The sequence below is a fragment of the Botryllus schlosseri genome, chromosome 1, assembly GCF_051294905.1.
Source record: "Botryllus schlosseri isolate E-star chromosome 1, Bs_hap1, whole genome shotgun sequence".
NCBI classification, from domain to species: Eukaryota; Metazoa; Chordata; class Ascidiacea; order Stolidobranchia; family Styelidae; genus Botryllus; species Botryllus schlosseri.
The window spans coordinates 26,535,461-26,559,813 of NC_137236.1; the positions used below are offsets into that span (position 1 = coordinate 26,535,461).

Below are 24,353 nucleotides of genomic sequence, written 5' to 3' on the forward strand. Positions count from 1 at the left end.
TTCGTGTGAACGCGAACCTTTTTGAAAGGTTCTGTGTGAACGCGAACGTGAACCTCATGACGTCTCGTGACGTCATATTTTCCAATTCCAATCCTACATTTCAGTGAAGTGATAGCCTAGTTGTACACGATATCTAGCGACGACTCGGGCCACATAATGCCACAATGCTGAAGTACATATTGACATTTTTAAAAGTCGCCAAATGTATCTACTGGGGCAATGAAATGATATAATAATCCCATAAATCACTATCTTCCGTCGCTTTGCCAACAATTTCGACGAGTACCTGCAAGGGAATATTAGCTTACGCCTTAACGGTCTAGGCCAGATCGGACAATGTATTCGGCGTCTGAGTATTGTTACGTTGATATAGAGCAGAGTGTAAAACGGATTTCTATACTTGCTACCGATATTACCCAATTCACAAGTTATTCAGCAGTAGCCAACATCCCAATCACACGGATTTGGTGTTTATCATACAATAAACATATGAAGTCAAGATTGACCACGTACGCCTGCCAGATTTTCTACATCAGACAATTATATCAATTTCATTGATTGGTTGAATAAGCGTTCGCTGACTGCATGTAGTGTACTTCGCTATTGATGTTTTGTGATTGCGGGTCAAGCTCACAGCAGAGAGTCGATAAATATTCACAAACCGAAAGCTGGATATTTCAAGCAAACTTTTGTAACAAAAGCAAATAGAATTTTTGAGGTTGTCAAGGTCGTGTAGTGTTGATTGTTTTATGCTGCAAGCGCCATTGCATCGTATTGCCCGCAGTTTAAATGCAGAACCTACCAAGGTTTGTTTGTGAACGTGAACCTTTAAATTTCAGAGGTTCACACATGAACGCGAACGTGAACCTCGCGTTCACACCATCCCTATTGAACGCTCTCGTGTTCGATATTTCAGGTTGGTGATGCCATCTTTTTTGATACGATGTTCTTCTCCATTTCTTACTTGTTGTCAACGATTACCCACGGCCAGTGTCAGCCGAAAATATTCTTGTTGATTTCAATATTATTATACTATTCAATTGAACTTATCAAGCGAAGTCGGCTGTCTATCCGATCTTCCATGAGGGGAACTGGTTCAGTTACGGTCGGTGCGAACGCTCCATCGCTGTCACGAATCAGAGCCTAAGTAAATTCTGAATGCACCGCAAGTCACGAAATAAAATGTATTTCAACAATGCAACGTGATCGTCTCATTTAAAAAAAGTTACACAATACGATTTAAAGAAGGTACACAATACGACATAGATCAGAAGGCCTCTTCAGTAAAACCTTACTCGTAGGATGACTGCTAAACACGGTTTTTCAACAGATTACAGAAACTAATCATGTCCGTAACGAATCCTATAAGCGATGCGAACAGAATAGGACAACAGACGGAAAATCCTCCCACTTCAGTTCGGGTCAAATGGGGAGGGTGCATTCGTGGAGTTGTGTCTGCCGTCTCGGACCCGGAAACTGTCGCGTAACTAGATTCGGCGCTGTCTCCACGAGTCAGTTTCAGGCTTATTACAAGAACGAAGCTGCCCGACCCAAGCATGAAAAGTATGTCCACCACCAAGCGCAGTAATATAGCACGCAAATTTTCTGAATGCGAAATCACATGACCAGTTAGCCCTGTATAAGCGCTAACGAACCGTGTACATTAGGCTTCATAACAGCCCGATTTGGGCAGAGGTTGTCTATTTGCTCCTTCTGGTCGCAGATTTCAGAGAGTTTTTTTCGAATTATACCACTATCGTTTTAACGGGGCGATGTAAATAACAAACTAATTCACGTCGGAATTTTCCATTGTTAAAGCAATTTTTCTTGCCTACGCTATCACAGGCCCGTCTCAAAACGAAAATTCGGGAAAAGAGATAGTTTCCCTTCAGGCATGCCTGAAACACGACGTTTGGAGGTTGCAATGTAACGAAATTCTCCACCGCAAACATAGTAGTATGTAATAAAATGGAAAAAATTGTAATACTTCGCTAATACCGGTTGGAATCGAGAAAGTTTTGGTGTACAGCATTTACTAGGCAATGTAACTATATATTGGGGTAATCGATTAACTGAAAAAAATTTTTATTGGTTTACAACTCACTTGATCGTATTTTCTTTTTCTGCAGAGCTGAATCGCGTTCCCTCTGTCGGTCTCGCTGTGTTTGATCATCGCGGTAGTCAGCCATTTGTCGGTCTACGATACGGACGCGATTGCGGCCATTGTCACTACGCGGCCCTAATCGTTCCCATACCGAGTCGTAGTACGTGTCGCGGGCATGGCTTTCTTCCGAGACGCCTTGTTCGCTTCTCTGCAATTGGGTCGACGTGGGAGCACTGCAATTATACAAAGCTGTAATGTGGTCAACGTTACTATAATCGAATTGGAAGTGGCCGCATTATTGGCACTCAAATAAAACAAACAAATAAAAAGCGGAAATTATAAGACAAGCCAAAAACTACTACAATTAGAAGTTACAATGAATGGCAGACCTACAAAAAGCACTCGAGTCGTGGAAAAGGAAACATTTTTTGAGGTGTCGCAAGTTTGACTCGTGTTTCCCAAGCATTTTTACAAAGCAGATTGGACAACAAATCAGGAAGCAAACGCGCCACCCTTCTACACATCATGTCACAACGACACCCACCAAGCTTACCCATAAAACAATTTTTTTTGTTCATGACATGCGCGTTGGTGCTTACTGTGGTTTTGTTCGATTCAATTCATAGGCAACGCGACACACAATACGTCATTCACAACTCCCTGGACATTTCAGGACATAAACCCGTGGTACCCAACCACCGGTCCGTCGCAACTTTCACCCGGTCCGCATAACATATCAGACTTTTACGTCTCGGAACCAAAAGTTGAACGCTTTTAAATAGTGAAATGAAACATCAAATTTTGAATTAACGTAGAAATTTGGAATGCATTTGTCTGCCAGGCACCGTAATATTGAGTTCATGATCTGATTTGGAATTTACGCACGTCACAATGCAGAAAGCGTTGAATAAAACGATTTAAAAGTAGCCCACAACTCGTAGGTTTGAACAAAATCACGTTAGATTTCAACGACATTTTTAGCGAATATTCACAGTAGAATAGAGATGGGGTAACAGCAAAGTCGCATTTATTTATAGTTGAATACATTTGTCATAATGACAATTTCAGTGAATTCCGATTATTATTAAAGTGTTACCTGTCCGCACGGTCAGAACGTTCGGAACCACGGACTTGCACAATCAAGAAGTAACGGAATCAAAGGCAATTGCCTTCCCCATACCATCGCACTACGTTATGATGTATATTGGGGTACTGAAAACGTGATCGTTGGTTTGAAAACTCATTGTTGCATGGAATGAAAAATGAACATCAACGTAGTGCGTTAGTGAGGGTTTCCGATAGAATGTGATCTCATATGGAAATATCTGCTGTTAGTGTGAAAGAGATATCGATTTACAGTTTTTCTAAACAACTTTCTGTAATTTCTTAACCCCCTCTTTCTCTGAACCTCCCATAATGGCTTATAGTTCTTACAGGGCACAAACAGCACTTCGCCAGCCTCCCTAAAAAACGTTGTTCTTGCGATCCCCCCAGGGATATAGTCCAAACTTCCGGGGCTGCTAATCTAAGACCCACCATAAAGATAATTTGTTCACCGCTACTTCTCACAATTCATGATTGAATTGGTCAAAAATATCGGGACTTGCGTATCTACAATTTTTTACCCTCCCTATGCCCACGTAATTAGATTTTCCGGTACAGCTGAGCGAGGTGCTGTCTTGGAAAATATAGGGCCCGTAAATAAGAATTCATCATGTTCGGGCGGGCCCGATGGTATAATGACTTCCTTACATAATGTGCTTTCGTGACCCCTGTCTGCTATGTCAGAAGATATTGAAAACGCCCAGACGTACTAAACTAAAAGACGCACACGATTACAAATTGATATTTCTTCTGGCGAATAATTTTTCTCTGCTGGGATGTCATTTGTCTTTTGGGGTTCAGATTTTCAGGACAATAACATTCAGCGCCAGCCATTTAGGTGCATATGGACAAAGAAACAAATATATTTGGGATGGTGTGAACCCCTGAAAAGTTCAGGTTCGTGTTAACGCGGGCCATTTTGAAAGGTTCTGCGTTAACCAGACTTGTACGAACTACTAGATTTTGAAAAAGCGCAGCTACAACTAGAACTTGACTACTCAATTTTAAAACTCGCAACTGTAACTATAACTATAACTGCCCGATTTTCAAAATCCGCAACTAGAACTAGAACTACTCAAAGAACCGTTGGTAAGTTGAAAGGGTAGAAATTTAGCAACGGACGGGAAAACGGCGGGAACAATGGGTAGCTATTCTCATTTATGTATACCCAAGGAACAGCTTTTGATCTGAAATTGCTAGATGGAAATTGACATACATATAGTCTTCAGGGGTAGTGATGAATATAAGTTGATCTTATCAAGGTGTGTTGAGTCAAAAAAGTATGGGAACGATCGGTCTACCATATTCCATTTCCATATACAAATGCAGTGAGACTCTTGTGACTGCAATTCCACCCCATTACAGTCAAAAGAATCAAAATAAAAAAGATATGAAAAATTGTCTCTGTAACCAACTTTCATATGATACCAGAGGTGGTCAAAGTAGTCAAGAAAGCTACTCAAGTAGAAAAGTAGCGACGTAAAAATCTACTCAAGTACGAGTAGAAGTACTTCTTTCATATGCAGCCTAAAACTACTTGATATTGAAGTAGAATTGACCGACTTTAAATCTACTCAAGTAAGTAAGTAGTTGTGAAAACGATCATAATTCGTTCGCATGGATTGTCAAAACGTGCAAATTGAGCTATGCGAAAAGTGCCGAGCTTGATTCATATTGATGCATACCAGGAGGTATCAAATTTTCTACAGCATCAGCATTCGTGCGCATCATGGGATGAAAATGATAGTATTGATATGGAAATGCGATACTAATCCTCTGTTTACTCGAACAGCACGCTTTAGAAAATATCATGGTTTGGCGCCCTCCCTCATATTATAAGGCCCGTAGTTTAGTCGAAGAGTAATGCAGAGAAGTTGTATAGGATACGGTGTAAACACTTTGCGCGATTAGTAAACGTTGATAAAAATATGGTGGATCGAAAAATGTCATTTAGTGTAGCTTTATTTCCAGAAATTATAAAGGCATTACTACACTTGCTTTTATGCTTCAACATGTATGTTATCCAAACAAAAGAACTGATATTAATTAGAACTGAAAGTATAGGATACTGCAAATATAAAGTGAAATATAAATAATACTTCTAAAAGCGGAATATGTATTTCATGTCTTTAGTCCAGAAAGTTTTAAAGGTGGTATGACAAAACAGCTCTAAAACTAAAAAAAAAGTCAGAGTCCACTTTTCCAGACTAGGACACGCCATGGACTTTTAGATTACGATATGATAAGTGAATGCTAGATTGCGAAACATCAGTTTCAAACGTTATGATGAGCTTATATATACTGTGATGAAATATTTCATATGGAGGAAGGACGACAATGCAGTGTGAACGGAACCACGTCAACCCGCTACCTAAATTATACTTACCGATACTTTCGTGAAATCATACTGGTAACTGCGCATCCACTGCGCGCGAAGCGCGACGAAAATTTTGAGCTTTACTCAACTTTTTTGAAAATTAATTGTTGATACTCCGTGAAAACGGCCCCGAAATTCCTCAGGCTATCTTCCTGATTGGAGGATTAAACTACTTCTACTTGACAAACTGAAAATAGCGAAAAGTTAGTAAGTAGATGACAGTAGATATTAGGAAGTAGAAGTAGAAGTAGCGTAAATTAGATCTACTTGAGTAAGTACCAGAAGTAGAGGGAAACTACTTGAGTACTTCGAAAAATTACAAGTACTTCGTTACTGACCACCTCTGTATGATACCCGATTCGCTTGAATATTTTGATAAGGTTTTGATCAAGTCGCAGAACTAGAACTACTGAATTTTCAAAATCTGCAACTACAACTAGAACTACTCAATTCTCAAAACCCGTAACTACACCTACGCTTAGTCAATTTTTAAAATCGCAACTAGAACTAGATCAGAGGTCTCAAACACGCGGCCCGCGGGCCGCATGCGGCCCTCGAGGACATTTTGTGCGGCCCGCGAAGGCATTTTGGAATTTCAAATATTCGACAATATATTCATGTGTCATATATCTTTTTTAGATTTAAGGACTTAAAGTACACTCTAACACGACTACAAAAACACATCACTTCTAAAATCTAAAGCATGTCCCGTTGATGATCCGTGACTAAAAATTTTGATTTTGTTTGGTGAGACCTTTCGTCAAATTACTCGATTTTGGATTGTCTGGGGGATAAACTAAAAATTACTCGAGCTGAGTTAGGTCAAGCTTTAAAATCAGAGAAATATCGACTTGCGTATCGGAATAGTGACTTGGTAATCATAAGGACGCAACAATCTATGAAAATGTCATGGGGAATAGTAATATATCAAAATCCCGTAGCTTGCGTTGCGAAGGGTATATAGATATATAATCAGGTGTGTAAGAAAACCATTGGCATTCTGTGGTCTCCGTGACGTATATTTGGTTACATCATGGGTGTTGTTTGTTCTCTTTATCCGTGTTATTATCGGTGGCGAGTAAAGTAGTAGTACGCTCCACTGCTGTAAAACCAATGGATTCTTCGGCGATTGCTCATGTATATTCCTGGGATTCTTAACCAGGGGTCCCTAGCCCCACTCGTGATTTGAACCACCACATCAGAGGGTACGAGATGCATTGTGGATATAGGCGTGTATGCTGTGGAATATTTTGTGGTCTAATTTATTCAACTGGAAAATATCCTTTGCGCTACGCGCGATTTTATGTGAATGGGCTTTCTGATTTTTATATATGTACCATCAGAAATTGTGTTGAAAATGGACAGGGGGCATAGAAATCTTATTGAAATCACAAGCGATACGATCAATTAAAAGGTTAAGAAACAATGCTATTACTATGGCACAATACTGATTATATCTAATTTGTTATTGATCTGTTCAAATACTAATCAGAGAGAACGTAACGCTGGTTTAATTTGACTTTGGCAATGACAGTAACAATAGCCTACTTATCACGACTATATCAGAAACCCCGATTTGGCTACATCGCTCACATGCTCTGATATCAGATCAATATTTAGTAAATTCTAAAATATTCTACGTGAAATTGTGGCACGTCAAAGGTCCGCTAGCTGCAATATTATAACCCGACAGCTTTTACGATGTCATTATGCGTCCTCTCGCGTGATGTCTATAACTCATGTTAACAAATTATTTACAAAAATATTTTATTCAGATATTTGAAAATGTGATTTTTTCGTGCCAAGCGTGACTATATAGTTTAGTAGTAAATTACATTTGCGAGGTGTTTGTAGAATGCCTGTCTGCAAGGTGCCGTCAAATGAAGCCTACTCGGATAATATATATTGAATACCCCTATTATTGATGCTGCGGCCCGCGGCGTCATCAAAAATTAGGAAATTGGCCCACTATCACATTAGAGTTTGAGACCTCTGTACTAGATGTTAGTTAGTTGACCATCAACTAACCAAATGTTTAGTTCGTACAAGTCTGATGTGAACGCAAACGTGAACCTCATGACGTCATGTGACGTCATATTGCCAATTCCAACACTACATTTCAGTGAAGTGATAGCCTTTATTAATGTACATGATACCTAGCGACGACTCGGGCCACATTAATACCACAATGCTGAAGTACATATTAACGTTTTAGACGTCACCAAATGTATCAACTTGGGCAATCAAGTGAAATAATAAACCCATAAAATCAATATAATATCTTCGTTCGCTTTGCCAACAATTTCGACGACGACTTGCAAGGGAATAAAAGCTTACGCCTCAACGGTCCAGGCCAGACCGGGTAATGTATTCGGCGTCTCGAGTATTTCTACGTTGATATTGAGCAGAGTGTGAAACGGGTTTCGATACTTGCTACAGATAATGCCTTATTATCAAGTTATACAGCAATAACCAGCACCCCGATCGCACGGATTATGGTTTTTATGATACAATGAACATATGAAGTCAAGAACCCTCCCTGCTACATCAGACAACGATTTCAATTTCAATGATTGGTTGAATAAGCATCATTCGCTGACTGCATGTAGCGTATTTCGCTCTTGATGTTGTGAGATTGCAGGTTAAGCTCACAGCAGAGAGTCACCGAGTATTTACAAACGGCAAGCTGGTTATTTCGAGCAAATTTTTGTAACAAAGCAAGTAAAATGTTTGAGATTGTCAGTTTGCTGCTCGTTTAGTGTTGATTTTTTATGCTGCCAGCACCTTTCATATAGAATGGCCCGCAGTTGAAATGCAAAAAATTTCAAGCAAAAATGTTATAGTGAAGTGAAAATTGTAGTATCGGAAGAAGATTCCCAGTGCAGAACCTGCCGAGGTCGTATGTGAACGTGAACCTCTTTCCGAGGTTCATACACAGAATGCGAACGTGAACCTCACGTTCACACCATCCCTATTACATATATTGTATATGTATCGAAGTTTTCCGTTAGTATTAGGGCAGTCCTTTTCGGCAGAGATTTTCTCGCTGACGATCGTTCTGGTACACTCTGAGTGACATGTTACAGGGCCTAAAACCTCATATGTAATAATGCGCCGTCTCGCGGTAATGACATACGCCTAAGTGCCGATTTCTATAAATCATGCGTATTTTTTGTTGGAAGAGTGCAAATAACTAGGATATTTTGCAACAAGAAATCGCGCGTAGCACGAAATTATTAAAATAAAGTTGCATAAATCTTAGAAAAAATACTTCATAATTTGTGCTCATTCACGAAATAATTCTAAGCCTCCATCTACAGCTCAACCCCCAATTCCGGGGTTTGGGGTGAGGCAGTTACGGCCCTGGTTGTTAACAACGATCGCCCGTTCCCGGTCGCCAGCCGACCACGAGATGAGACCAATTCAAGAACCACTTCTTAGCAAAAGTGGGCTTCTTACGAATTTTGCTATGTGCATATTCGTCGCTATTTCAAATAATGACAAATGACTCGTATGTAGGTGAGGGGATTTCTAAAAAATTGGATTGCGGTGGCGAATGTTTTCTTACCTTTTATAGTCATTGAAATACAAAAGCACAAAATTAGTGCGAAAAGTCAAGTAGAAGTGGAAGTGGCTTCGAAATATCGGCTCTTGGTATAGTGTTAATTGTATGGAACTGCTCGGAAAATCCGAAAAGAGTACAAGTAATTCGATACAGACCTCCCCTGACCAAGTGCAGTGCTACTGTTCGGTTCTTCGCTGTCAGATACCGCGTTCCAATGCACACCGTCTGCAAGGCTCGCTTCTTCAGTACTGTAACGGCTTGGCCTTGTTGGTTGCAAGGGAAGCGATATTAAGAGCCCGTCTGGTACATGACTTGTGCCCCACGGGCTTTTAGGGTTCGTGGTGTGATCCATTGGAGAGTCTGCACGCCCCGCAAAACATGATTACAATTCTGCAAATGCTGGACAAGTAACTTTCAGTCACGCAAATGAGAAAGAAAGAGTCATATATATTCATTAAATCGAAATACTTAACAAACAGACGGTGATAGGGATGAGGAAAGGATGAGGAAGAAAGGAAAAGTAATCCTGTAACTTTCATTTCCCTCTTTAAATGCACAAGTGCTGCCTACAGTGCGTACATTGAGCTTGTAGTACCGAACTACATCTGCCACAACGCATGCCGATTACGGTCGGATCAGAATTGTCCGTAATAGAAAGAATGCGGTTTAGTTCAAGATCTTTTTATTGAAATTTGCCCACGGTAGAAAAGTTTCGGCATGGCACCTAAAAAACTTGTATCCCGAGGTAAACCGCTTGACGTGGGATGAATAAGTCATAACAGTGTTATGCGCAACCCCCGCTAAAATCTCGGGCCTCTCCCAGATGTAGTGGGTTGGTACTTGGTAGTCACTTTTTTCAGTTTCTTCATTTGTACGACAATGGTGAATTCAACTTTCATTGTTTCGTTCGTTCTGTTTTTTTTGTTGTTCTTTCTTTCTTTCCTTTTTTCACAACAACAATTCGACACAGTAAAGTAGTTTGAGTAGCTTAATTATTACAATAGTCAATTGTATGGTTATTGAGGTCCTGGCAAAATTTAGGCAGGGGTCCGCAGAATTGATAATTTGTATGAAGGGGTCCGTGACAGCAAAAACGTTGGGAAACACCGATGTAGACTCTTTAAATAGGGCTCGGTTGTAAATCAACACTATGATCAACTTATCAAAATACGAACTATTAAAAGTAAGTAGTTTTGCGAAGCATATCAATCCACAAAGTGAAATGTCGCAGCGGTGACGTACTATCGTTAACCCTTATCAGAGGGTGTCAACATGCCCGTTTTCGCTGACACTGCATTGCAAATACTTCTGTGAAAACGGATGCATTTCACACCTTCGTCACATTTCGGTAAAGTTTAGCTTTCATGCCCATTCTGATGAACGAAAACGAGTCAAATACACAAATCAATTTGGTGATATATGTAATAATTTGGCTGATTCTGTTCACGTGTAGGTATCACCTTCTTCGGGTGGAACACGGAAACACGTCCATTCCACAAGAACTAGATATGCATGGGCTTTACTGTATTCAACTGATTGCACCTATCGCACGGGTTCTTAAACCTGGGTACACGGACCCCTCGGGTGTCCGCGAACTAGTTTTAGTGGGTCCGTAAAAGGGCAAAACGTCATTACGAAACTACCAAAACAAATTATCTCTTGGGAACGATATCGTAAGTGGGAATGTAACTACCTTTTCTAGTCACTAATAGGCTTATATTTTAGGCATGGAATAGCCTAAATAAAGTTCAGTTTGATGTAAGGGTAGCGTTACCATATTTTGAGGAAAAGAAATGAGATCTCTTTAAAAATTCCAATCTTACTATACCGGAGTAAAATCCGGAACATTTTGTAAATTTATTTCGAGTTTGTAGTTTATTCACCAAAAAAGGGTACACACTTTCCATGATATTTCCCGTTGATTGACTAAAAACAAGGACAGCTTTCTGACTCAACTACCGTAAGACTGCAAGTACTTAATTCCTATACTGTTGACCAAAATTTTCAAAACAGAGGACCAATTTTCAAAATAGAGGACATTTGGGCGTTCTCCGAGAACTATTTCACAAATGTCAAAAATACTCTTCAAAAAGGACGTATGCTAACCCTATGTAAGGACCTTCCTTTCAGCGGATTCTGAAATTTTTGGGTTACGCGCAACTGCCTATAAAACCATAAGGGGTTCGTGATCAAATAAGTTTAAGAACCCCTGATCAATGTTTCCTCCAAGCTGAGCACGTGCGCAAATGCGCAGTGCTGACACTGTCTTTGCGCACAGAAAATCAAGTTGTGCACATAAAATCCGAAGTGATGACCTTTCTTTTGGTCATTACGCACTGTTGTCCAAGGATCTGCACAGTGAGTTGGGGAGTGTGCGCAGACTCGTCGAAAATAGGAGGGAACATAGCCCCTGATCTATTGGAATGGCTATGAAAGCATTATTCCGTAACGGAAAGTGTCGCACACCCGATTTCGCCGTGCGCCATGGCGTAAATGGACGAAATAACCGAACTCAAGTATATTGTCCACGACTCTAGAGTACACCTTACTTGATCGCCTGTCCTTTCCAAGCAGACCTAATTCACTTTCCCTCCTTTGGTGCCGAGGCGAGCCGTCAGAAGATTGACCACTTCCATGACCGCCGTGCGCCCAGAAGTCTTCCAATACCTTCGCATAATTGAAGTCGCGGGTCCGCCTCTCTGCTTCGAACCTGTGCTCACTCGCCTGCCGGTGGGCCGGTGTGGGATCGCTGCGAAGTACAGAAGCAGCAGGTTAGCCATCATTGAGGCCTCTTCAGTTTCTACGTAATAAAAATCTGAAGTAGTGATTTCCAACTAAGTCAAAACTACCACAAGTGGCGGTAGATGATGGCGTGCGTGAAAAGTAATTACAAGTAGAGTCTGTAGGGGTCGCATGCTTTTAGTAGACAATCGGATGGTGTGCGCTATAGATATTTCGGAACCACTCCAGAGTTGGTCAAAGTACTCGGCGTTGATAATCAAGTTGAAGTAAAAGTACCATCGTGAAATTCTACTTCTTGACAAATAGAAGTAGCGATTTATACATGCCAAAACTACCTCAAGTGAAAGTAGAATGTGAAGGAATAAAAGGCACTAAAGAAGTTTAAAAATGGAATCGGTTGAGGGCTGTTATTCAGTAACTTTTAGCAGTTACTCGGAGGTGGCTACTTCATAAATAGCATGGCGTATCTTCGAGCCTAGTCTAAAAACCATTTCGGTAGGTAATAGCCCAAGTAGAAAAATGATTTTGACTCCTTCGGGATGCATCTACAAATGGAAATGTGCAGTTGTGGAATTTGTACTCATTTACTGCGGTTAATGGTAATGGACGCCGAAAAGTTACCTACACTGCAAGTAAATGCCCGCCATGGTAATCAGTTATCGTTACAAAGGGCCGGTTTCGTCGAGCTTTCAAGATAATTTTACTCATGCAAGTGATGTGTACAACTCCCAACTACTTATTTTCATTTTGCGAGGTCTAAAGCAATGTCAAGTGGAAGGGAAGTAGGGGCTAGTCTAAAAACCATTTCGGTAAGTAATAGCCCAAGTAGAAAAATTATTTTGACTCCTTCGGGATGCATCTACAAATGGAAATGTGCAGTTGTGGAATTTGTACTCATTTACTGCGGTTAATGGTACATTTCGTGACAACTTCACTCACAAGGTGGTTCAAACATATATAAACTTACTTGACGATATGAAAAGTGTATGGTATCAAAGTGAGCAGTTCCGTCTCCACAACCACAAAGTATAGAAGTGTCAAAAATACAACAATTGAAATACTACGATTGGACTGAACAACGTAAGAGCTCAAATCGAGTGAACATACTTTGGTGTCGACTCGATTGGCAGCAGCATGTCAGATGAAGGGTCGTGTGATCCGCTCGATTCTTCGGAATTGTCCTCGCCAGTCTTTACAATGCACGACGATTCTGTCAGTAATGAGAAAGCGACTCTTACGTTACTTGTGCTTGAAAAAGTCCATGGTCAGTGGGAATGGCATCAAAGTGCTTATACAGTTAGCATGGAATCAACCCATTGTGTAACACAAAGAACGGACTGCCATTCAAGCGAGGAATGACGCCCGAATATTCAAATCTGTGGCGCACCATACAATGAGGTCATACTTTGAGCACGGCCGATCAATCGGCCCAATGTTTTCTGAAATCTCGGTGTCGGAACCTTCCTGTCAAATATCATTGTCTTATGATGCCATCACGGACATCAATTGATGCGATTGAGAGGGTTGTCAGTAGAGATGGTCGAGGTAATCAATATATGCTCTGGTACTCAAGTTGAAATAAAATTAAGAGCGTAAATTGCCACCCAATTACAAGTGAAGTATCGCCTTCCATGATATGCTACATCTACAACTCTACTTTCAGTAGAAGTAGCAAATGGAAGTTCGGAAGGTTTTCAAGTTTAGTCTGTATTAAAAAGTAGAGTCGCACAGTATTAGTACTAAATGGAGAGGTGCTACTTTTAGAGATTTCAAGATGCAAAACGCCAGATGACACGAACAACGGAACAAATTTCTGTGATAGATACTCTTACAGTGATACATGGGCTAATTCACCATATAATTATGAAAAGTTGATCCTCAAAAGTAATGTAAGCCAGCCCAGGAGCTATATCATACTTTACAAAAGCTCTTAACCTCTCCTTTGCGGTCGAAATAACGAGGTAATGCGTGAGATTGGTAAAAATGGTCGAAATGATTCGCGCATGAAACTAGTTTGGAAGCACTCTTTTTGGATGTTTATCTTCTAATTTGAAGTTTGAAATATTAGGTTTGCATAAACGATATGTGCTTTCGAACGTCCAACTCGACCAACTCACCCAATATTGGGCTACTGGCAGACGCGTGTTTTGCTGGGGTCACGCGGGCATCGTTGTCCGTTCCGCTTTTCGCAACTTCGACAGAATTACCCTCGGACACATCGGATTTGGCAACAATAGTTTCGTCTTCATAAGTTACCACTGTATCCGTGAGGATGTTCTCTAAAGATTTTCTATAAAGGACCGGGGTTGCATAATGTTCCGTTCCCGAGTCCTCGTCATCGCTTTTGATAAGCTGCTGCAACGCATCGTGCGGTGATCGAGATGACATCATAGATTCGCCTGTTCTTAGAAATAAATTTACTGCCCCCCTAGGGTATTTTCCTGCCGAAGATGTGAGGAAATGGTTCAATGTTCGATCCTTACACCGACAAAGGTAATATATAGGTAGGTCAACAACAAGGCTTTAAAGAATGGGTGGTGACGTTTGGAAAAGGATTCATTCTTTCCTGCTTTGATTGGACCACGGAGTACTGTAAACGTAGGGCGCCAGAAGCAGATATGGTTAGTAACAAATTATTTGACCGTTTTCGAAGCTCCCAATTTGGTTTTGCCTACTTACAGTACCTACCCTAGTGTTCATGTTTTTTGACAACTTCCACTGTTAACAATTTGTAGGCAAGGGTATAGGTAGATCCTACATACTAAACTATACCTATTATAGGTAGGCTACCTACCTTTTGCGATCGCGTTTTGGATAGCAGAAGATTGTTGAAGAAGTTCACCAAACTTATTTCAACAACATAGCCATAGAAACCATGTGAAAAAACTTCCATATGATGACTATAGGATATTCTTTCGGAGATTGTACTTATTCGAAAAGTCATTAGTCGTTTTGCTTTAATCGCCAAGGTTTATATCTGGCATTTTCGAAATTATACATCAAAGTAGCTCGTGTCAATTTTTTAAAATTTTGACATCCATTTTTCAATTTGATCCGAAAACAAGTTCTTGTTGAAATTTTCATATTTTGCGGACATGTTGTGACCCTGTTCATGTTTGTCATATTGATTCAATGTTAACCATGACCAAGATATGGCCAAAAGAAAATGGAAACATCACATAAAGTTAATTTCCCCGACTTATGCAATAGGACATCAGCTACATTGATTCCACAGCGACGATCTATGCACCTACAAATAATTCATAACGGTCTGCGCCGACTTGGCCCACTATACTTGGTGAAACTAGTTACTTGAGTATTTTACAGCTCTTCGATTTCTACCTGGATAGTTTAACGTGTAATTGAGTAGAAGTTACCCTCGCTTCTTACTAGGGCTGGGCAAAATCGAGTACCTGAGTGATTCGATTCTGAATCACGTAATATGCTTCGAGTCGAGTCGAGTAATCGAGTATCACTCATTATGACGTCATACCATAATACAATACGTCAAAGTGCAAATATGTATCTTTTATCCCACCACAAAGAATATAATGCCTGTTATCCTTCTCATAAATGATACTCTGGTATTTTTCGACCATACCGAATTCATTCCACTTGATGACAATGTTGTTGGATAATCATGATTTCGGAAATGTGCTACGTCCAGTAGCCTTCGTAGCTTTGTACTAGATGTTTCGCATGCTACGATACGGCTAATCAAGGTTTCAACGCTTCAACAGTGAAAATTAGTATCAAAACTATAATTCTCATTGATAAATTAACTTTCAGTGGCGAGAAGCGTATAATTTAGTACTCGAAAAAATCGTCTTTTACTACACGACTCGAATCATTAAAATTAATACTCGATTCAGATTCGAGTACTCGAATCATTGTGCCCAGCCCTACTGCTAACACGTCTATTTGAGTAGCAACGGTGACTAATTGGATCAGAACTGACTATAGGATCATGTTTGGGCCACAGCTCTGCCAGTGCCCGCTATTGCATTTATGACCTATTTACTCTGATGAACCTAATCTTTGAACATTGTTCGTAGGGAGAGTGGCTGTCAAACGCCATGGCCTGGTTTCCGCGAGTATATACAACCGGAATGTCCGTACTGGTGCGGAATTAGTCGCGGTCTAGTATGCACACTGAACCAAAGGATACGGAAGATCCACGATTTATCACGCAATACTATAAAGATTGATGCAGCCCCATTTAACGCCTCATCAACGGTAGCGAATGTTCGATCTCTAATCTACAAAGCTACTTCGATCGCGATCATAGAGAAAGCTTTCCTGCAATCAACATTTCTCAAACATCAACGCAGCGTGAAAACAGCAACTGATGTTTTGTCAAACCCTTGATACTTCACAACAGAGCGCCTCAATCTGTCTTGGTGTGGTGAAGAATCAAGGTTGCTGTGGCGAGCTCATGCACCCTGTTTACTTGAAAGCATCTCACTAAAGTTTCCGGAACCGTAAAACGTTCGCTCATGACATGAACCAATGTATGTAATTTTAAAATGGATATCGAATGTCAATGGATATCGAATTTACTATAGTGACAAAATGAGACTTCTGCTGCAATATCAAAACTGAATAAATCGAGTCGTATACCAAAATTAACGCCCAACAGACAGATCATAATAATATACCTATATCAATAATTGAAAAGGATTGCTGACCCTTTTTACTAATAGCGTTCACTACCATGGTATGTGTAGCTTCGATTTTGAATGTATTATGAATCGAATAGAATACCAACTAGGCAAAGAAACAAAAAAATGAAACGGATCGAATCTGGCAGAATCACGTCGGTGACGATAGCAAAATACCAAGTCGTTTTCCTTATTTCACATATTCGGGCTCTCATTCACCGAGTCGAAAGTAGACCGAATACTGTCGTGGATCACGCTTTTTGTACGAGGATATTCTACATCCTAATAGCTGAATGTCTCAATCCACAGATTAGTCATATATCCTGGATTTAATTTCTCGATATTTTGGGATCGACCTTTCCATGCGACAGGTTTGTAATGCACCATTGTATTCTATTACGTACTGGTGCACCTATTGAACATTTGATACATCCTAATGTGCATACCAGTGAAGGAACACTTCTCTACAGGACGACCCAATAATGAAAAATCCATCTCTTTCCATGTGGCTCTGGCAATATCTGCCTATCTCACTGCCGTGCCAAATTAGCTTGATCTCAAACGGTCTCCATATTACCTCAAGGGAACAACTGCGGTAGACAAGGTGCTTAGTCCAACACCTGTGCTGACCAAATGCGATATACTCAACAGAAGACTTGATTACTTCGGGGCAATCTTACGTATCAACTTGATTACGTCTAATCACGTTATCGGGTCTTCCAGTTTGGCGCAGCTTGATTCTTTGAAAATCTCACTGCTAAGACATCGATGGCCTTTCCGTATTCATTTCAAATTCGTCAGATGTCGTTAAACATTACCCACATTTCTAGGACTCACGAATAGACTAGCAAACGAACATTTAGGTAATCGCTGCTTTATGAAACCGTATATAAGTTATACAATTCATTGAAATGTAGTGTCCGATTTATGTAACGTCGATGTTCAGCACAGATAACATTTCCCCGACGGACATATTGGAATTTATTGAATGTCCGGACGATCTCCGATTCTGTGTCATTGAGATATCAAAGGACGTTTGCCACCGCGCCAAACATCGATCCTTTAGTATAAGTCAGGGTGGGTAGACGTGGTTCATGCACGATCCGCATATCCAAGATCATAGTTGTAGAAGACCACAATACAAAAATTCAAAAATACGATTCTATTACGTCGCAATGAAATGTTGGTTACCGAAAGAAGATTATTACTGTGTGGTGACTGGTGATAAGGTACGTCTCCACCTGGGCTGCAAGATGTTTAAAATCAGGCTGATATGGCGCCAAAGCAGTGCGGGGCAACATAAGTGCTGATGAGCATTTACGAAAGATTTCATCCCGGTAATCTTATTATTCCGTAAATCTGTCTTCGTTGGGTATTCGAATCTATGCGTATACCATATGTAATCGAAGAACAAAATATGATATCAACTAGGATTGATCGAAAGAAAAAACACTCCCTCGAGCCGGATTCGAACCAGCGACCTACGGATATCAGCGTCACGTGCTCTACAGTCCACCGCTCTACCAGCTGAGCTATCGAAGGGCTGTGCGCGTCTCTACTCCAGTATATTGAACCATATTGTCCTATATGGTGTCGACACAAGCAAATCTCACTGATCAGTGAAATTGATCACGTCACAATTTCCATTTGGCTACAGGCAATTTCACGGTCATTTTTGACCAGCTCGCCGAGCATTAAATTTCGTAAAACGGATATCAATCGAAAGATGACTCTGCACTGATTACGGAATTATAAATTTTATTACACTCGCGGCCTGGAACCCCCACAATCAGCCTCGAATTTTTCATTGTTATGGAGATTGGCATTGGGACGCAACAATGCTGTCTGGCTCTTTTTCTCTTGAGCTACTCTCTCGTTCTATAGGCAAGAAGAATTTCAAGTTGAGAGTTGGCAGAAGCAACACAACGTTATGCCGCCAATAGCAAGCTATCACGTGACCATGTGTGTGTAAGAAGGGTTTTGAATTAAATATGTGTGTTGATGCCAACATAGCTCAATATTAATGTCAATGGAATCAACAACAAGAGACGTTTAAGCGCTGATCTAATGTTTTTATTCAAGAATGCGTGATCAGTTATTCGAGGTCCTATCGCGCAGATGCATAAATATGTGCAAAACCTTGCTCCATGGCGATTGCGCCAATGGAGCTACGGAGTTGAGGCGATGCGAACCGGTAAAAGTGTACCACTAAACGTAAACCCGATGAAACGTCACAATGCTCATTCACATCACAAATAACTTATTGAGTATGACCCTGTCTGTCAAAGATATAGCCGGAGATGTAGATGTGTAGATGTGACACTCGTGAGGACTTAACCTAAGCAATATTTCCTATTGGCGATATATTATACTCTAAAAATAGCAATCAGCATTTGTCTCACACATTTCTATGTTTGAGACAGGAAAAGTCGTTGCCGGCAGGACTCGAACCTGCGCGGACAGAATCCAACAGATTTCTAGTCTGTCACCATAACCACTCGGCCACGACAACTGTGCCACGGCGGGTGGGTGGGGATGGTTCCCAACGTTAATGAGAAAATCCCTGTTGTGTATCATGTTCTATAGTAAGACACCATGCCCATAATACAGAGTTGCAGGTGGATATTTTATTCCGAAGTCGATCATTTAAAAAATGGCATGGGACAGTTTCGAGAATTTGGTAACCAATGCTTATCAGCTGGGCTAACGGAGTATTGTTGATTGTCGCCTCTTAGGGTTACCATATTTTGGAAATCTGAAAGGAGGACGCTATTTCAAAATTTCAAAATTTGCAAATCTGGGGAAATTTCATTAAAATATGGTAAATTTTACCACGTCGTGGTCGGTTGACTAAAAAAATAACAAGATCAACTTTCTCACCCAGCGCACAAAATACAATTTGTTCCTTCACAGTATTTGGTGATTGATTGAAAAAAAGGTCATCTCCGGCTCAGCTCCCGAAATACCCGTCTGAGCGTTACTACAATGCTGATTTAGGGCATCTCAATCGACTTTGACCGTAAATTTGACCAAAATTATTGAAAAAGAGGACAAAATCTCAAAAAGAGGTCAAAAAGGTGTCCTCCGAAGACGCATTCAAAAAAGTTAAGAAAGAGGACAAATCCTCTTAAAAGAGGACGCATGGTAACCATGTCCCTGCTACAATCACGGATGATGCAGCATATAGGTAACTGATGAAAACAAACATTGTCAATGAAGAATTCGAACCAGCGACCTATGGATATCAGCTCGAATTGTTCTATGGTCCACCGCTCTACTAACTGAGCTATCGAAGGGAGGTGATGTGACATGGCTCAGCATATTGATGCTGCAAATGAATAAATTATCTGTTTTTTTGTTCATTTCGAGTATGCAACGAAGTTGAGCAAGCACATCCCGGAATGTATGTCCATTTTGGATTCAAATATAGGTTTGTTGAATGAACGTTCATGGTAGTTGACGTGATATGTAAGATTGATGTTTGGTGAGGCACTGACCTTTTACTTCAGAATAGCAGATGCATGCTAAAAATGACAGCTCATTCATAGCCCCGCTATTGAATATGTTACATTATGTGAAATGGTAGTAGTAGATATCATTAGAAAATATTCCTTGAGGGCGTGAGCCAACCAGAGATGACCTATGAATAACATTAATAACGGTTCTACTGCAAATAATTATAAGCGTTGTCGGCAGGACTCGAAACTGCGCGGGCAGAGCCCAACAGATTTCCAGCCTGTCGCCTTAACCACTCGGGCACTCCAAACGAGCCACCAGTGAGGATTGAACTCACGACCCCTGGTTTACAAGACCAGTGCTCTAACCACTGAGCTATGGCGGCTTACGGTACCGAAAACGTCCACCATACCGTCAGACATTGCGATCATTTTGAGTTGAATTAATTCTCGTTCTCTGGTAGTGTTACCATATGTCCTCCTTTAGGAGGATTTGATCTTCATTTTATGGAAATCGAAAATGTTCTTCTAGGTCGTTTAAGTATTCTCACTTCTGGAAATTCGTATTGGACAGCAAGGCTAATGGTCATGATCAACTGCAAATCGCAATACATTATGTGAAATACACAATGCGGACATTGCGGAGGGGTTAATTCTGGAGTCGAATCGGAGTGATGAGCTTTTTTTAGTTAACACAACAAGATTTAGATTTACAGCAAATATTTCAAAATCAGCTGTTATTGATTTCGGTAAACTTTATTTTTTACTATGATTAACGTAGACCCTACCCTTCTTTCCTGATCCCAAAGTATGGTATCCGTATTATATAGCCAAGTGAAATTTCCCTGGAGAAGGCGGAAACACATAAACAACGCTACCGTTACGCTGTCAACTGTAGGCTACCGCGTCATCATATCTACAGGAACTCATTTACGACTTCTGACAAGTTTCCAGACTTTGTGTGTTGGAAGAGAGTTGAACTAAAGAAGCGTGTTCATGCAAATATAGCTCAATAATCATGTCAATGGAATCAACAGCAATAGACGTTTGGCGCTGATCTAATTTGTACATTCAATAATGCGGGGTCAGGTATTTGTGGTTCTATTTCGCAGCTACACAAATGCGTGCAAAACCTTGCTCCAGGCGAGGCTCGAACTCGCAGCCTCCGCATGTCTCCGTGTCTGTCGTATAAGTACGGCGCGCTAACCGATTGCGCCACTGGAGCTACGAAGCTGGAGCGATACGAACTACTAAAACTGTACGTACGAACGTGAACCCGATGATACGTCAAAATGGCCATTTCATCACAAATGACTTATTGACCATGAACCTGTCTGTAAAAGATATTGCGGGAGATGTAGATATGTAGATGTGCCACTGGTGAGGACTTTAAGTAAGCAATATTTGATATACGACGATATATTATGCTGCAAAATTAGCAATCAGCATTCGTCTATGTAGGAGACAGCAAAATTCGTCGTCAGCTGGACTCGAACCTGGTGTGTCACTGGTGAGGACTTTACCTAAGCAATGATATACGACGATATATTATGTTGTAAAATTAGCAATCAGCATTCGTCTATGTAGGAGACAGCAAAATGCGTTGTCAGCAGGACTCGAACCTGCGCGGGCTGAGCCCAACATGTTTCTAGTCTGTCCCTTTAACCACTCCGCCACGACAATTGAGCCACGAGTGAGAAATGAACTGAAGACCCCTGGTTTACGAGACCAGTGCTATTGCCACTGAGCTATGGTAGCGGGTGGGGGTGGTCCCAAGCGATAATGAAAAAATCCCTATTGTGTATCGTGTTTTACAGTAAGACACCATACCCATAGGAGTGAGTTGCAGGAGGTTATTTTATTCCTAAGTCAATCATTTGAAAAATGGCGCGGGGCCGTTTCGAGAATTTTACGGAAAAGTTTGAGAACCAATGCTAATGAGCTGTGCTATCGAAGTATTGTTGATTGTCCCTGCTACAATCACGGATGCTGCGGTAGATAGGCAATTGAAGAAAACAAATATTGTCAATGAAGAATAGTTGAAAGCGAAACAAACTAAACCTCATTGGTGCCGGTGCCGGTACGTTGATCTAGTAAGTGGTTACCGGCTGACGTCGGTTTCCGCTGTGAAATTCGCGCACATACCAGCGTATGGAATCAAGAATAGGAAATATTAGCAACAGAGATTATTCGAGATGTGCCTTTGTGTAGCCCACGTTTAGTGTTGTCTTATGCGCTAAGAATTGCACCGAAATTGATTGATTGGGTACGTGTTGATTGGAGTGTAGGCGGATAGCCGTTTACAGTAGGGGTATTAAAAGATGACTTTATTTCTCAAGTTGTACTGGCTACTCGATAAAATTGTTAGGTTTCCCAATTTAAGCCAACACACCAAATTTGGTTCAATTCCAGCCAGTAGCCGCATTGCTACAGGAGAACAAAGTTTCTATTTAATATATAAAACAAAATTTTCTGTTCACCTCATTAAAGTGTAAGGTTGTCTATAGAAATGATGTTCACCAAATTTGGTTCAATTCCAACTAGTGAATGCGGTGTTATTGCCGTCGAAACGTTTGGATTATCAATAAAATAGTATTTACGGTTTTTACGACCAATTCTTTAAATATTTAATATATGTGTACCCACCGTAAATACTATTTTATTCAAATCCAAATTTTTTGACGGCAATAAATCAGCTTCCACTGGTTGGAATTGAACCAAATTTGGTGAACATCGTTTTTATAGACAACCTAACACTATCATGGGGTGTAATAAAAATTTTGAAATTTTTTGTAATTTATTTTTATATAATAAATAGAAACTTTGCTCTCCTGTAGCAATGCGGCTACTGGCTGGAATTGAACCGAATTTGGTGTGTAGGCCTAAATTACGTAACCTAACAATTTTATCGAGTAGCCAGTACGATTTGAGAAAACAAGGTCATTTTTGAAGACCCCAGTGTACAGTGGTCACGCTGGTCACATGCGACGGTGGATTGGAGGCAGGAAGAGGTCGGAATTTGTTGTTGTGTTGTTGTTGTGCCCTTGTGTGTATTTATGTTTTAATCAATGTAATAAACTTCGCATTCGCAAGAATATAAAAAAATCCTTCGAGCCGGAATCGAACCAGCTTTAATGGTTCTACAGTCCACCGCTTTACCAACTGAGCTATCGAAGGGAGGTGATGTGAAATGGCTCAACATATTGATACTGCAAATGAATAAGTTATCTCTTTTTTGTTCATTTGGAGTATCCAACGAAGTTGAGCAAGTACATCCCTGAATGTATGTCCATTTTGGGTTCCAATATAGGTTTGTTTAATGTCTGTTCATGGCAGTTGACGTGACATGTGAGATTCATGTTGGTGAGGCACTGACCGTTTACTGTCAGATAAGCAAATGTATGCTTAAAATGACAGCTCATTCATGGCACCGCTATTGAATACGTTCCATTATGTTAAATCGGCACACAATCATTCGAAACATAAAATATATTTTTTTGAGGCCGACCAGCTATCAACTGCAAACAAAGTTGCCCGTCGTCGGCAGGATTCGAATCTGCGCGGGCGGAGCCGAACAGATTTCTAATCTGTCGCCTTAACCACTCGGCCACGACAACCGAGCCACCAGTGAGAATTGAACTCACGACCCCTGGTTTACGAGACCACTGCTCTAACCACTGAGCTACGGTGGCTTACGATACCGAAATGGTCCACCATACAGCCAGAAATCGCGATCAATTTAAGTTGGATCAGTGGTTCCTAGCCGGTGGGGAATTCAATGGTTTTTGATGAGGATAGACGCATTTGTTAAAATTAAATACAGTATAGTCCACATATTTTCGGAGACACATGTGCGATTAACATTACCAGTTGACTGCTCTGGATCGCATGTATCGAAAAGTATATTGCTTGTTGTTCATGAAAACGAATTTGTAATTCTGGATAACCAATGATGGAATCCCAAACGTATCCAGCACGACCAGTATGACGTGAAATAACGCTTTCGCTAAATATTGAGGGTTATCATCGGTATCGGTTACGGCTGGCATAATGATTAGGCTACTCGAATCTGAATCGAGTATTCATTTCAATGATTAAAGTCGAGTACTAAAATACGAATTTTTCGATTACTGAAATTATGCACTTCTCACCGCTGAAAGTTAATTTATCAACGGGAATTATAGTTTTTATAGTAATGTCATTGTTGAAGCCTTGAAATCCTGATTGGCAGTATCGTAGCAAACAAAACATATTGTACAAAGTATTGATGGTGTGAACCTCTGAAAGGTTCATGTTCGTGTGAACGCGAACCTTTTTGAAAGGTTCTGTGTGAACGCGAAGTTGA

At 40.6% G+C, this 24,353-nt stretch overlaps 1 protein-coding gene and 7 non-coding genes across 8 annotated transcripts; all 8 read right to left on the reverse strand.

Moving 5' to 3' along the window:
- Positions 1 to 1,205: 1,205 nt before the first annotated feature.
- LOC145446204 (uncharacterized) lies at positions 1,206 to 14,329 on the reverse strand. The gene is made up of 6 exons (XM_080324442.1): positions 14,010 to 14,329; positions 13,000 to 13,102; positions 11,700 to 11,899; positions 9,306 to 9,510; positions 2,105 to 2,337; positions 1,206 to 1,605 (listed from the first exon to the last, which is right to left on the reverse strand). Exons 1-6 carry the CDS (start codon positions 14,281 to 14,283, stop codon positions 1,310 to 1,312), a joined length of 1,311 nt encoding a protein of 436 aa, XP_080180568.1. The 5' UTR covers positions 14,284 to 14,329; the 3' UTR covers positions 1,206 to 1,309.
- Positions 14,330 to 18,006: 3,677 nt separating this feature from the next.
- Positions 18,007 to 18,095, reverse strand: Trnay-gua (transfer RNA tyrosine (anticodon GUA)). The gene is given in 2 exon segments: positions 18,007 to 18,042; positions 18,059 to 18,095. It is a non-coding gene; the product is annotated as a tRNA-Tyr (tRNA).
- Positions 18,096 to 18,983: 888 nt separating this feature from the next.
- Positions 18,984 to 19,065, reverse strand: Trnas-aga (transfer RNA serine (anticodon AGA)). The gene has a single exon. It is a non-coding gene; the product is annotated as a tRNA-Ser (tRNA).
- Positions 19,066 to 20,321: 1,256 nt separating this feature from the next.
- Trnat-ugu (transfer RNA threonine (anticodon UGU)) lies at positions 20,322 to 20,394 on the reverse strand. Its single transcript has one exon. It is a non-coding gene; the product is annotated as a tRNA-Thr (tRNA).
- Positions 20,395 to 21,143: 749 nt separating this feature from the next.
- On the reverse strand, positions 21,144 to 21,233 carry Trnai-uau (transfer RNA isoleucine (anticodon UAU)). The gene is given in 2 exon segments: positions 21,144 to 21,179; positions 21,196 to 21,233. It is a non-coding gene; the product is annotated as a tRNA-Ile (tRNA).
- Positions 21,234 to 23,113: 1,880 nt separating this feature from the next.
- Positions 23,114 to 23,185, reverse strand: Trnay-gua (transfer RNA tyrosine (anticodon GUA)). Its single transcript has one exon. It is a non-coding gene; the product is annotated as a tRNA-Tyr (tRNA).
- A 358-nt stretch (positions 23,186 to 23,543) lies between these two features.
- Trnas-aga (transfer RNA serine (anticodon AGA)) lies at positions 23,544 to 23,625 on the reverse strand. Its single transcript has one exon. It is a non-coding gene; the product is annotated as a tRNA-Ser (tRNA).
- A 2-nt stretch (positions 23,626 to 23,627) lies between these two features.
- Positions 23,628 to 23,700, reverse strand: Trnat-cgu (transfer RNA threonine (anticodon CGU)). Its single transcript has one exon. It is a non-coding gene; the product is annotated as a tRNA-Thr (tRNA).
- Between the last annotated feature and the right edge of the window lie 653 nt (positions 23,701 to 24,353).